At 38.6% G+C, this 14,148-nt stretch overlaps 1 protein-coding gene across 1 annotated transcript in view; it reads left to right on the top strand.

Annotated features, from left to right (window-relative positions):
• TRDN (triadin) overlaps positions 1 to 14,148 on the top strand; it is a gene marked incomplete at both ends in the record, with an annotated part of 211,439 nt that overhangs the window by 40,738 nt on the left and 156,553 nt on the right. The window contains 5 exon segments of the mRNA XM_081998530.1: positions 1,153 to 1,212; positions 2,602 to 2,661; positions 5,174 to 5,233; positions 6,521 to 6,715; positions 11,417 to 11,476. Coding sequence (XP_081854656.1) covers positions 1,153 to 1,212; positions 2,602 to 2,661; positions 5,174 to 5,233; positions 6,521 to 6,715; positions 11,417 to 11,476 — 435 coding nt within the window.

The following is a 14,148-nucleotide window of genomic DNA, read 5'->3' as shown; positions in this document are numbered from 1 at the left end:
CCAAAGTTTCACCTTATCCCTGTATTTTAACTGCTTATTTTCTACTTTAAATAGATTCCCTTTTCAAGATTTAGATAATGGAGAGAGTAAATAACATCCTATTCTAATCTCTAATCAACTTCTGTGATGAAGTTTAAGAAAGTTATCTAATGACACAGAGAATGATTAGAAGTTGCTCAGTCACTTAGAAGTGACTCAATCAGCTATGTTGGGAGCCCATTCTCATGTATTTCACCATTATATTGCTAAAAAAAATGCAAGAGCCCGAATATTCCCTACCCTTCTTCTTTTGCATCCAGTTAGATATGGAATTCACAGTACTGTAAAAGAACTTCCTTATTTTCTCGTGTTTGACAAAGGGAGTTTTGCTAAACTGGGATGAAATCGCCACAGAGTTAGAGTTAAAGCCAGTTTACAGTTTCACAGCTGATTTTTCTGAAGTGCTCTGAAAGCCACATGCTTATTTCCCATTGCCTGGAGAATTATTGTGTAAAATCCTAAGAAAAGTGGGTGGAAAAGGTCATGTGAACGAGTGGATAGCATAATACAGTTTCCACTGCCATAATGTTAGTTTTTACTTTACACGTACTGGCATCTAATTATGGCCCTGAGATACCACTGCCAGGGACTGATCTCAGCTAATGCCCATTACTAGCTATCTGTATCCATTACTGGTTATCCATTTCAAGCCAGCTGTCAAGTGACAGGCATGTCATTTGTGCATGTGATGCTTTTATGCTCCAGGATTGATTCCAGGGTTTTATGAGCCTCTGCCTGCCAGAGTATGGGGTGGCCCAGGTGATGTTTCTCTTTCTAGTGCGAGCAGCAGCATTTGGCGTGAGCTCTGCCTTAGTCTTTCACCGTTTTCTGAAAATCTCTCTTCAGGAATGGACAGACAGTCGCAAGCGATGATGTTACTGTAGTACACAGCTGAGGCATGGCTTGGGTGGTAAGCAGCAGCTTGTTAGCCGGAGTTGTCTGCTCACACCCATGTAGTAGGATGTACGCCGTGCAGATAGGCATGCGGTAGCTCAGGAATAACACAGTTTGCCATTTTGTCTCCTAAGGCTTGTCCTGGTAGAATTATTTTTTATTCTTAAGTTTTTCCATTTTTTTTTTTAAATATATATGAACACATTTCTTCTTTCCCAGTGACACATAAAGACAAACTGGAAAGACAAGAAAAACCTGAAAAAAAGGAAAGGCATGCAGGTAATGATTTAATTAAATGTTTATTTTATGTTTTGAGGTACCCCAGAACTAATTATCTACTCAATTTCCATTTATGTATCCCTTTGATTGGAAAAATGTTATAGAACTTTATGGATAAAAATCATAAGATCATATAAAGGTTTGCAGACATCAAGAGTAACATTTTGTATTCTTTCTGCATTGTTGTTTGTTTTTTTTTTCTGAGGAAGGGACATGATATATTTTATACTCTGAGTTAGTATAATCTCCCAGTAATCTCTGAGTATTTCCAACACTCACAGTAACTATGGTTGTTAAGAGAATATGGTCATCCAGGAAAAATACATGACAACCTGTAAACAAAGGTAATGAGGCAGGCCATGTGAAAAAAAAGTTTTAAACACAATACTGAATAGGGCTGTTGCATAGGTATTGAATGGCGGAGGACTAATTCTTTAAGTAGTTACTTGCAATAAATAGGTATCTAGCACTGCTTATTCTTCCACAATTTTTGTTTTCTTTTGAAACACCAAGACAAGGCTGGAGAGTGCATAGCAATGCTCATGCACATATTTTTGTGTTCTTAGTATAAACTCTTATGCCGGAGCCAAATAGGTAGCCGAGAGTTTTCACATGCCTGGTCCCTGCAGGATACCTCAGGGGATACGTACACATACAAATACCAGTTCTGTACACCCATGGACAAATTACTGTGCAAACATTAATCGCAAAAAATTAGCAAATCAGAGCCCACACAGGAGAATATTCCAGGCTAGCCACCACTCAGTGACTATTGCACCACTCAAGTGTATTCTGAAACCTGAGCCAGAAGTCTGGTCACTACAGTGTACTTTATTTCAATTTGTAAAGTGGAAATTAAAAGCAAACAAAAAGCCCCAGAGTATTAGTTATAATGCCACTGCAATTAGATTTGTAATTAATTATAGTGTTTAATCATTCATAGCTGGAAAAACTGTTAGTTGTTATGTGGAGTTCATAAAATCCTTCAGAAATTAACCAAAGTAATAAACAAGAAAGCTCAAAAATAACAATAAACCAAAATAAACCAATAAATGACAGTATAAACAAAACAAAAAAAATGCACCAGTAAACAACATAAATAAGCACGACTCTTCTTGACTAACTTCTTTCATGGGATTACAATTGTGTCAGAAAGGCCATTCCTCCCCCAGACCCTGGCAGCGACCTCAGGGAGGGTAGACATATTTTTGAAAGTTCAAATCACGTGTTTTGGCATCAACAGCTGACAGCAGCAGCTGAATCACTTTCTGGCTCTTTGCACGGATAGCCATGGTGCCTAGTTGTGTTTCTTGATGTTTTTTCTCCTTTTTCTCTCTTAAAATGCAATATTTCTCTTTTTTAATAACCATTAATGTTATTTATTTCTAGCTGCTCACAAAGAGAAACCTGAAAAGCCAGAAAAACATGAGAAGAAAGCACCTTCTAAAGGTAATGCAGATTAGTATTAGATGTTGTACAGTTTTAGATTTCTAGTGCTTGTATAGTTTGGGAGAGCGTGGAGGTGACTATTTAAAATACAAAGTCCATGCTGTACATTTTTTGGGTGCTCTCACTTTTGCTTGAGTAGGTCTTGACCAGCCCTGAGTGAAGTCTTGCTCAGCATATATTTCTTGCTTAGTTTTCTTGTTTTGAGGCACAGAGCTAATTATAAATATTGTGCAGCTAAAGAAATAAGCCTATGACTGTTATATTTCCATTCCTTCATGTTTTTTCCTCCACAATGGGATTCAGTAATTTGCCTGCAAAGAAGGCTTTCTCTTCTGTATCAGTTTTCAGTCTGGTGCAGACCTGATGCAAGAGTGTTTACTAACTCTCAGTCTGGGTCTTCCATCATAACCAAAAATAGATTTTCATTTTCTTGCCTTTATTTTTTTGCAATAACATTTTCATTTCAATACATGATTTATGCTGTCCTCCATGGCAGAAGTGGCTTTGGTTAAGATTTATTTATCTACTAATTATCATATATATTCTGAAGCAATATTGTGTATGAGAGGTAATTTTCAGTATTCTTTTGACTGATAATTCCATCTTTAGCCATGACTTGAACAGGGGGAATTAAAAATCCAAGCAGCTTGCCATGTTATGTTATTTTTTAAAGACTAACTTTTTTTCTTTTTTTACATGCATTGCTTTTTTGGAAGCCGGAAATTTCTATAATGAAGTTAGACTTCGGTCTTTGTCTCTTCTTACTTTTACTCAGCTAACTCTTGAAAAAACCCCTATGCAATGTATCTTAATATCAGTCTGTTATGGCATTCAGATTAGTCTGATGATGACGGGACACATGAATTAATTAAGTTTCATTTGAATCTGTTCAGACAACAGAGATTCAAATGTACAAATCTATCTTTATTGGTCTTGACCTTACTCTAAGGAGACATGTAAAACAGAAAGTAGGAGTGAAGAAAAAGTGGAATGAAGACTTAAAGCTTTGAAAGACTTTGAAAGGCAGCCATTGTCCAGTCTCTCTTTAAAAGGGATATTTGGTCATTTTTGTACTTTCAGTGTATAATTTGGAAGTGTGGGCTTCTTTTAATAAAGTGAAATTAGACTGAAGTAATCTGGAGAAATTAATGCCCACAGTGTCTGTGTAGATCTGAAAAGCAAATAACTTCCAAGAGTTATGACCAATATCACTGAGATATTCCTAATGAGCAGCCAGCCTGTTTACCCATTTGTCTTCTGCTGGCTAACCAAATAACTGCTTAGAGCTTTAACGTGTTTAATAGCAGCCATGACTCCAGTCATTGGCTGGAAAATTACATGAAGACTTTGGCCACTTTCTAGCCTGGCTGTTGCGGTGTGACATAGAGATGCTCCCTTCTCTTGAAGAGCTTGCGTGCCACGCTGGTCCCTGTGGGTGGGCTCAGCGCGCCGGGGCACTCGCTGCCTTCGGCGCTTCCTAAGGCACATATTTGCCGGCGGCGTGCTGAGCCACCCGTTGCCAGCCTCACCTCCCTTCTGGCGGGGTCCGCTCTGTACCGGACCAGCTACCAGCCGTGCCGAGGGGCCATTTTAACCACTTGCAGTCCCTCGGAAATGAGGATGGTCAGGTCCAGGCCGGCTTCAGGGAACAGGAGTACTGAAAATAAGAGGCTACCTCCCCCACAGTCAGCAGACTTTCTCCACACTCAATAAGAAGTCTTAGGGTACTCCTTCAGCCCCTGTTAAAGGCTCCAGAAAGCTTCAGTGATACGAATGCTATTTAAACACATCATCTAAGAAACAGCTATCTTAAAAAAAGAAAAACAAGTCTAAATATCAATCATGGCTCATACAGGCAGCAATTCCAGTCTGGAATTCAGTTAGAAAGGGTGTTGCTATTAAGTAGTTACCACTTGAAAGAAGTGTAATTAACTCTCAGGGCTGTTTTGTTCCGGCAATGTGTCTGGATGGCAACCAAGAGAGGAAAGATAGAAGCCTCCGCATAAAATTTTGACCGCCTTTCTGGGACATAGCAGCGTGTGTGTTTACACAGTGTATCCGGTGCAGACATGAACTCACTCAAGCCGGGCTCTGAAGTGAGCACCAGGCTTGTGGCTGTGTTTGTATGACACTGAGCCCAAGCTCAGAAAAACCCCTTTCTGTAAGACGAATGTAGCCACACGGCTTCCTGTTGGCTGGAGCACAAGATCAAGCCCATGTCTGCTCAGAGCTTGAGCAGAGCAAGTTTGTGTCGTCTGGAAGATGCTGTATAAACATTTCCTACAAAGCTTCAGATCTATGTGACTGCCTTGTCTTCTGGTTAGGGGACTCTCAACAGATCTTTTGAAGGCTTATATCCCAGTGTGTGAACCTCAGAAAAAGAAGCTAGAATTTTGCAACCAAAAAACAAGAATCATGAAAAAATGTGAAACTTCCAGGGATGTTGTGTTTTAGCAATATGTTCTCGTTCTTTGTGGTTTTTTCCCTAATACACAATTGTACTTATTTCTAGTAATTCAAAAAGACAAAGCTGAAAGACATGAAAAAGCTGAAAAGAAACCTCCTCCCAAAGGTATTTATTTATTTATACTACATTTTTTACCAGAGTTTACATTAAAATTCATAAACTTTATTTTAATGGAGCAGAGAATATGAAAAATCAGCTACATGACACTATAATGAAATGAAAAAAAAAAATGAAAATGTCTTTAGAACATCCAGGGGTTAGTTCTATGCATGATCCCTTTTAAAGTATGATGACATTTCCAAGATAAAAATTAAAGGTATGAACAACCTGAACCTCCATAGCTAGTTAAGGAAATTCTTTCCTCACTAGCCATCAATATATTTAATCGTGTCTTGGCTTTGTTTGAAAGCAGGAATTCTCCCTTATAAAAATATCTGTATCCTGTTTTGGAATAGGTAGAACTATTCAGTTTACATGTTGATAAAATCAGTCTAGTCAGCTCAGTGACTTACTACAAATAGACTCTTACAACAGACATGGATTTTGTAGCATTCAAGTTTTGCCTCAAGGAGGGAGACCTTCAGAGCTATGAAGAAAACAGAAGTGTGAACATCACACTAAACAGATTAGTTTAAACCATATTTGGTGGCATTTTAAACTACTGTTGGATTTTCCACCGAAGTGAGCAAGAAACACACATATTGTCAGCATCCATGTCTCAGATGAGAAAAAGCTGCTGAGACATACAAGCAGAAGGAACACTCCTGGTCTCACCAACTTCTGTGTAGCTTCAGTCACTTATATTTACAGTTCAGTATTTCTGCTTAGAAACCTTCTCAGTCTGCTACAGGCCACGTCATGAATTGGCCTGTCTCAGACTAGTCTTTCAGCCCAGGGAATTGGTGTAGAAGGACACTCAAGAACTCAAGACCTCTTGTGCAGAGACCTGGAATTGGTGCATAAAAGTGATCTTTACAAATAGCCGTACTTTAAATCAAGAGAGTTTAGCTCTGATCTCTGAAGTCTAAAGTTACTCAGATTTAGTCTGGAAGTACCTTCCATATTTGCTTCACAACCAACATTTGTCTCCCTACTTTAGACCGTAAAAGCTAATATATTGTCATTACAAACATTGAATATTATTTGCCATAGCCTACTATCCTCACTCTTAGCCAAACACTTGGTACAGGACCGAAGGCAAAACATGTTTTCATCTCATATTTCTGCTTAACTCTGTCTGGTTTTGGGGGATTATAGCTTTCATCAGATCTGAGCAAGGTGTTAATGATGAAGAAATACTCATTAGTAATACCACAAGATAAAATAAATGGTATTGAGAATTATTCGTGGGGGGAAGAATGACACTGAAAGCTTTTTCTTTATTGCCTGCAGAGGAGAAGAAAATAAAGAGCACTAAAGTGGAAGCAAAAGTTAAAAAGGAAGTGAAGGATGGAACAGGAGAAGCAAAGACAACTGAGAAGGTCAAGCAGGCAGAGACTAAAACAACAGAAGTTGGGCTAATAAAGGCCAAACCGAAAGTTAAGGAGGAGAAAGCTCTTCAGACTGTAACTAAATCGGAAAAGAAAGGTAAACAAAACCAGGAGGAAACAGATGAAGACCTTAAAAAGGTAGTGGGGAAGAAGCAGAGAGAGTGGAGTTAAAGCTGGCAAGGACCAAAGTCCACCCCTGAAAAAGAAAAGTGCAGTACAAACAAATTCCAGATGAATCTCAAACTGCTAGAAGGAGGCTATCAAGAATAAAATAGGTTTAATATAAATAACCAGAATGTTCTAACTGTTTGTCATGGCTAAAGATTCATATTAGTTTAACTTCCTCTTTACCAAGGACCAATTTCTCTTGATAGGCCTGAGTCTTCCTGGATTTGCTCAGTAGAACATTATGTAGTGTATTGCTAGTAAAGTTATTTTGGAAAATACAGACTGTCCAATGACCTGTTGGGAATTATGTTTTCTTCTACATCTGCGTATGTCCTCAGCAACAGTAAGGAAAGTAGCAGCAGAGGAAAGGGAATGTAATAATTTGTATTACATCAGATTATATGAGGCATTGACATGTTGTCAGGTATGGTATGAAGTAATGATATACCTGCCTGACGTAATTTGATGTGAACAGCTTCCACATTTCTCTTAATAAGGAAAGAAATGCCATTACCCTGATGAAAGGAAGGAATTAAGCGATAAAACAAAGAATGAACATGCATCAACCCCAAAGGGAGGTGTTAACTATATGTTCCTCTTTGCCAGAGCCAGCCTGGCTTCTTCCACTCCCAGGTAGCACTGGCTGGTTCCCCGATTTCCTTGCGGCTGTTCCATGACGTTAGGTACAATTTTGTATGAACGCAGGCAGCAGGACCTGCCTGTCCGTACGAATTGCCACACGGCAGGCGCGGGATTGTTCTGACATTGATAGAGGCAGCTCAGCGTTGCGTGGGGCACCTATCTGATCCTTCCGGCTGATAACCACAGGTAAACTGCTACGCCTGAGCATCAAAGCGGCCACCCCTGCCTGGATATTTGAATCTGCCCAGGCAGATTCTCTCGGAATTTTATAGCCATCAGCTCTGGACCCCTTAGGAGTTCCCTAAATTATACATTTCCAGAACTCTGAGGGATTTTGAGACATAGCCTCCTTTCTGACATGCATAGTGCACCGAACCAGTATTTTTTAACATTTATCTGTATTCTAGTTAATTTTGTTTTTTACTTGAAATACTGGAGCCTTTGAGCAGCAGTTTTCATGCTGAATGCTGTGACCAAGGGGAAAGTTCAGCAAGTTGTTGAGCTCCTCTTGGGAGGTGCAAATCTCTTTCAGTTTTTGTTTGCTCCAACAGAGTTTCAGTGCACAGTGGGATCCGCTCCGTACTGTTCAGGATAAGGCTCTCAAAAAGCAATGGTGTGCAGATGAGGCACTTTACTCCCTGGCAGCAAAATATTTTAAGTAAGTAGGGGTCAAAGATTACACAGAGCAATAGAGAGAGGTGGCAGGGTTTTGGTTTGTTTGGGGTTATTTTTTGTGTTTTCAGCCTTTTAACTGATAAATATTAGCAAAATGTTCCGTTTTAATATCAAATATTAACAGATCACTTTTTGTAAGTCTGCTTTAGAGTGTGACCCCAGTGACTGTGCACCGAACCATGGAAGGTGAAAGTGGGAATGAGCAGCTGGAGTGGGGGACGGAAGGAGCCTCTTAAACCGCCCTTATCACTGGAGATAGGGCTACATGCGCCCGGTGAAAGCTGCCTTTTCTACTTTTGTCCTCCCTTTTTCCACTATACGCTTCTGCTGCCCAGTTGGATGCTCTCAGAAAATTCAGTTCTATATTTCAATCCCACTGTGACCCAAGGTGTACATAATTTTTGAAGTCAATATAGTTTTGCCAAGATTCCTTGATCCTGCAATCCTTACTTTTCCTTGCTCAAGGGAGTAGTTCTGCTAGTTTTTCTAGAACAATGTAAAAAATATACCAGTAATCACATATGGGTTGTTTTGATGGCCCTGCTGTTGCATCATTCCTTGCTCAAATTAAAATTTAAAAAGATAGGTCATCTCCTAGGGTAAATCAGATGAGAACCAACAACAGAAATATCTATGACTGTTGTTATCAACAAGAATCTAGTCCCAAACTTCTACATGATGTATTAGAACTCAGATAAATATCTGTGCCACAATTACAGAGGTATAAGATGAGAACTATAGTGTAAAATTTTCTTGTTAACAGGAAATTAAAATGAATTTTTAGCCATGAATAGACATTTGGAAAATCATATGCATTTACAATTCCTTAGGTTTCAATCTTTGCAGATTGGCAGAATTCCCATGCACATCAGTGGGATGTTATTGTGCACCTTATTATATCATATACAGTAGAAATGCCATTTTTTTTATTCAAAGTTGAACATTCTGCCTTCATTTTTTTTTATAAATCCCAGTTTTCAGGGGTTGAGTTACTAAAGAAATCCTATGAGAAGATTAATACAAAATCTTTTTTCTCAGGTACAACTAAGATTAAAGCACGGGTTTTTTTAGGTTTATTCAAATTAAATTTCCACACACAAAAAAACAAACAAACAAAAAACAAAAAAACAAACCAAACAAAAATAACCCAAACACCCACAGTCTATTTTAATCCTGGTCTGTATTACTACATTTAAAAGATTGATTATTTTAATACCAATGAAATGGTGTGAGCTGCTAGGTCCTCAGGTTATGTCTATATTATAACCTAAATAGAACCATTCCCGGATTGTGCTCTCTCCTGTGATTGTCCATGCAGCTTGTGGCCCCTGACATAGTTTCGTCCCATGCCATCTAGCAGTCTTCCATACAATGGCCCAAAACAGTCCAAGGGCTCTTCCCAATGGGCACCATGGATGAAGGAAGCTTGTTTTGGCAAAGAAGCATAAGGAAAGCTCTGTGGGCAAGAGCTGTGCCCTGCCATTTTATTTCTGGGCTAAAGAGTTGGCATTGGTCCATTTTAATTATTAATACAAACTGGCTCACCGAGGGCCTATTTGCAAGTGTGTTGAAGTCAGTTACAAACACTTTGCTGACCTCAGTGGCTCTACATGGGCTTACTGAGAGTACAGATTTGTACATACTTGTTTTCTCACACATACGCTGCTACCTTTCTCAGAAAATCAGCACACATAGACTTAGGGCAGATATTGCGGACAAATTCTTTAGATTCCTTAAGGATGGAATCCAAAGCTGGAACCAGCCAGAATGATAAATTTGAATTCCTAAATATGAAACTAGAAATTATGATAAATAGTCATTAAATGTTTTAAAAGTAGTTTTTATAGCCACAGCCCTATGTGTATGTCCCGAAAGGTTTGCCCCAGGGTCTACAATACTGACTAGTATTACCCTCGCCAGCTCAGTAACAGGAAATAGCTGCATGGGTTCCTAACAACTAGTAGAAAGAATTGGGTATTTGCTGAGCTTTCCTAATTTCTACAAATGGAAATCATTACTTGAAAGCTGCAATTCTCCACCCAAGGACTTCTATGGCAATCAACGTAACAGAGCAGCAATCACATAAATGCTTCAGCATCAACTAATACTGATGCACCAGTGAACTATGTAAAAGGGCAAATAACACAATGAGTGTCATATACTTGGGAACATCATTTTGCATTTAAATATAACAGTAATGCCATTTAAAAAAAATTAAGTATTCCAAAGCCTGCATAATTTTGTTTTGAATTTGGCAAAAGAAAGTAAGTAGCTTTGTAGGTGAGTGGGAGAGAGATGCAATAGGAGGTGGAGGGAGGAAGAGATGTAACTTCTGTAGCTTAGGAACTGTGCTAGAACAGTCTAGGACAGACAGGTCAATATGCCTAACACAAGGACAGTTGAGAACTAAGCTAACCAGAGTTGGCATTTTGTCATCAGCATTAACTTTCAAAGCCAATGTCCTGTAGAGTCCAGTGGGGCAACTTGCTTTTTTTCTAGCCAACTGGAGAATCCAGCAATAATATTGTAATTCTCTGGCACTCAGTTACAACTGGCAACATTTCTTCACCATTCTTAATGTTAGAAATTTTTATTAAGATCTTCAACCCTGTTTATGTATAGAAGAAATCGATAGACAATCAACATTTCTGACACCTGAGTTTCATTTAGATTCAGAAGCCTCAATTTCTGAATAGCATAGCTTTTATATATATCTCCAGATTTAATATATACATATATATAATTGTAAAGAGTAGCGTTTGGAAAATAATTCTGTAGTGAAACGATAAAATTCTGTGGAAAATCACATTGCTACAGGAGTGCAAGTACTCAGAATTCTCTTTATATTCCCATTCACTAAATGTACATATTTATTATTTTAATATCAACAATATTAACAAAATAACTGTAATATAAAACTTAATTGAATTTTTCTATCACTTGGCTGTGACTATTTGAAATGGATCTTCAGCACAGTAGTTGTGCTTGGGGTCAGGACATGAGCCAAAACCAAGGCTGCGCACTGCTGACCTGGGGCACACACTGTGCCCTGCCAGCCCGGAAGAAAAGCTGGTAGCTCTGGGGCACTGGTAGCTCTGAAGTCCTTGGCTGGGAGACTTGAATTAGACCTGGACAATAAAGTGTCCCTTTCTGAGCTTGGGAATCATTTGAAGGCTAGGAAAAAAACCAAACGTATAAGTAAGAATATCCCTGAAACTTGTCTTTGCACTGCCAAGTTTTATCTTCACTGTTAAATAGAGACAAAATTTTACATTTCCTTTCTTCATTTTTTTTTTCCTTTTTGCTCTGTTAGATCAATATGCATTCTGTCGCTATGTGATTGACATGTTTGCGCAAGGGGATTTTTATCCAGGTATTTTCCTACATCATTGAACTCTGTTCTAATATTCTTCTGTTTCCCTGAAAGTTTCTGTTCCTTTAAGTATTAAAAGTGTGTTTTGTATTGTTGAAAGGTCTCACAAGTGCAACAAAGAGTGTGCAAATAGTTTTAATAAAGCATAAGAGCTAATGGCTGTATTATTAAAGCTTTTAATTTTCTGTCTACAATGCATGATTTAAAACTAAGTTTATGTTAAAAGTAGAATCAATGGAAGGCTACAGAAATTGCTAAAATTTTCCATGCTTTTTTTTGGCTGAGATGCAAGGAGGATCTTATTGTTAATAACTTTCCCTCCCCCCCTCCTCCCCCCCAATAGCAAACCTTAACCCCAGATTGCTTCAAAGATAGAACTGCCACTGTTGTTCTTAGTACATAAAATATCTTCTCTGACCCATGACTTCTGTGCTTTATCTTCCCTCTTCCCAAATCTTCATGTTCATCTGTTCTAACACAGACACTTAATTCTTAGGCAGAAAAAAAGAAGCTAGAGCTACTGATGATGACTGAGCATTGTCTCATAATATTAAGTCAATCTACCCTGACCTTATTTAATGGACACTCTTCCGTCTGAAATCCAATGCAAGAGGACATACTATAGGGAGGACCTAATCCTAGGAATGATAAGCAACAACATTTATGAAAAGAGTCAAGGACAGAATATTTAAGGATGCACTAAGCCTTACAAGCTTTGTTTAGTCAGTTATTCACTCAAGAAACTCTTCACTGGTATTCCTCTGAATCGGATGTGTTTTCTTATCTCTACCTTGTAGGTCCTCTCTTGACATGCCCAGGTCCTGTCAAAGCTGGAAAGCCCTAACAATGTAGTTGAGAAACTATCAAAATGGGGAGAGGGAGGACACAGATTTCTGTGGAGGGAAAATGAACAAGCTTTGGATTTGGGAGGGAGAGGGTTTGTATGGCCTCTTCTTAAACAATGAAATGGAGAGATAGGGGGGTCCGTTAAAAGAGAGCAAAGTATTGTATCACCTCTAGGACTTTTAAAGACAGCCAGTTATCAACAGATGAACTAGTGTAGGCTCAGGGTTGGTGAAAGGTTAGCAAACTTTCCAGAGACCTTCAGTTATGCTTTGATTTTAAAAATATCCCCCTGTACCAGATGTGATTCACCCAGTTTCTGGTTTTACATGGCTGTACCATTAATAAATCACAGCACAAAGACTTGCATGGAGATCTTCAAGATCTCTCTTCTAGTTCTCCTGCCATTTGCAAGGAGCTTTGTCACGTGTCAGAGCTCTTTTTCCAGATGTCTCCCTGGGCTATTTGACACGCTCCTAAGTCAGACATGCTGTGGGAATGGATTTTTCGGAGAAGATTGCTTTTCAGTTTTGACCTTTCCAGCTTCAAGAAAACTGGGAAGACCATGAAGGGGAGCAGGGAGATAAAGAAGGAAGTCTGTAGTGGCTTGAATGTCAGAAGATTAATGACATGACTGTCTGTTCTTGCCTCCCAATGTTTGCCTTGTGTCATTTCAGTGTGCTGTAACAAAGTTGTGCTAAGAAAGCACAGGTTAAACAGCTAAAAAATGTGCAATGGTCATTGGGGGGTCAGCTGGCCTTACAGGTAAACAACTAGGGTGACAGCTTGAGGTCCCAGAAAGTGGAAATAAGTCATAAAGCAGCTTAAATAGTCTGATTTGTAGGTGAAAAGGAAGAGGACAAGCCCTTAACTCAGGGTCTCCAAAAGTCCACCTGCGGCTCCATCTGCAAAGCAACTACTTTTAGACAGGCTAAGTCATTTGTTGACACCTGAAGTTAAATGCTGTGAATGGATGTTGGGGTGGAGCTTGATACATATTTATGAGAGGTAAAATAAAACATTGCCTTCAAAACAAGCTTTAGTTAACCTATGAACTGTGAAAGGCAATGTTGAAACATCCAGACCTTGTCTCTGAGAAGCAAGGTAAAGGCCAGGTGTGCCCAGCTCTGTGCGCTATATAGAAATCCTTGAGGAGAGTGCCACCAAACACTGATTAGTTAGTGGGTTTTTCTGCCTTTCTCAGGCGACCTGCTCATTTCACACCCACTTTTGTGAACTGAAATATTACTGTAATTCATTTTCTTGAATACATAAATGTGGGGAAAATAACAGCACACCAAGTTTCTTTAATAACCCTAATATCCAATTAGCTTTTAAATCTGCTATATTTTATCCTTCTATCACTTTACATATTTTGTGGTAAATTATATTGTCCAAAGAGATCTGAGTGCAAATCAGCCAAGGAATTTAATTACAGTCACTCTGACACCACAATAATTTCAAACCAGTAATCATTTCTGTCAATCCCAATATTACCATTTTGAAGAAGAAAAAACACATACATTCTCTCATAGAAAATTCCTTCACATAGCTATATGGGCTTTTTGTAGCATTGCTTACAACAAATATGAATTTCTGTCTTCTAGAGTTTATAAGAGCAGTATCCCACTCGTTAGATTCCTTAGACACAATATATGGATTTATAATGTCAGTAATAACAATACTATTCAGTATTTATTTTTTCATGGTATATTTGAAATATTTATACTATTGAAAAATTCATATTTATTACTGGCAGCATTAGATTATTTTAGGTTTATATAAATTTTATGCAAGAATTCATAGCAAAGTAGACCATTTAACAGAGC

Source organism: Phaethon aethereus (assembly GCF_964289735.1).
Source record: "Phaethon aethereus genome assembly, chromosome: 3".
In the NCBI taxonomy this organism is placed as follows: Eukaryota; Metazoa; Chordata; class Aves; order Phaethontiformes; family Phaethontidae; genus Phaethon; species Phaethon aethereus.
The sequence above is the reverse complement of the archived record's forward strand: the minus strand, read 5'-3'. Positions and strand labels throughout refer to the sequence as shown.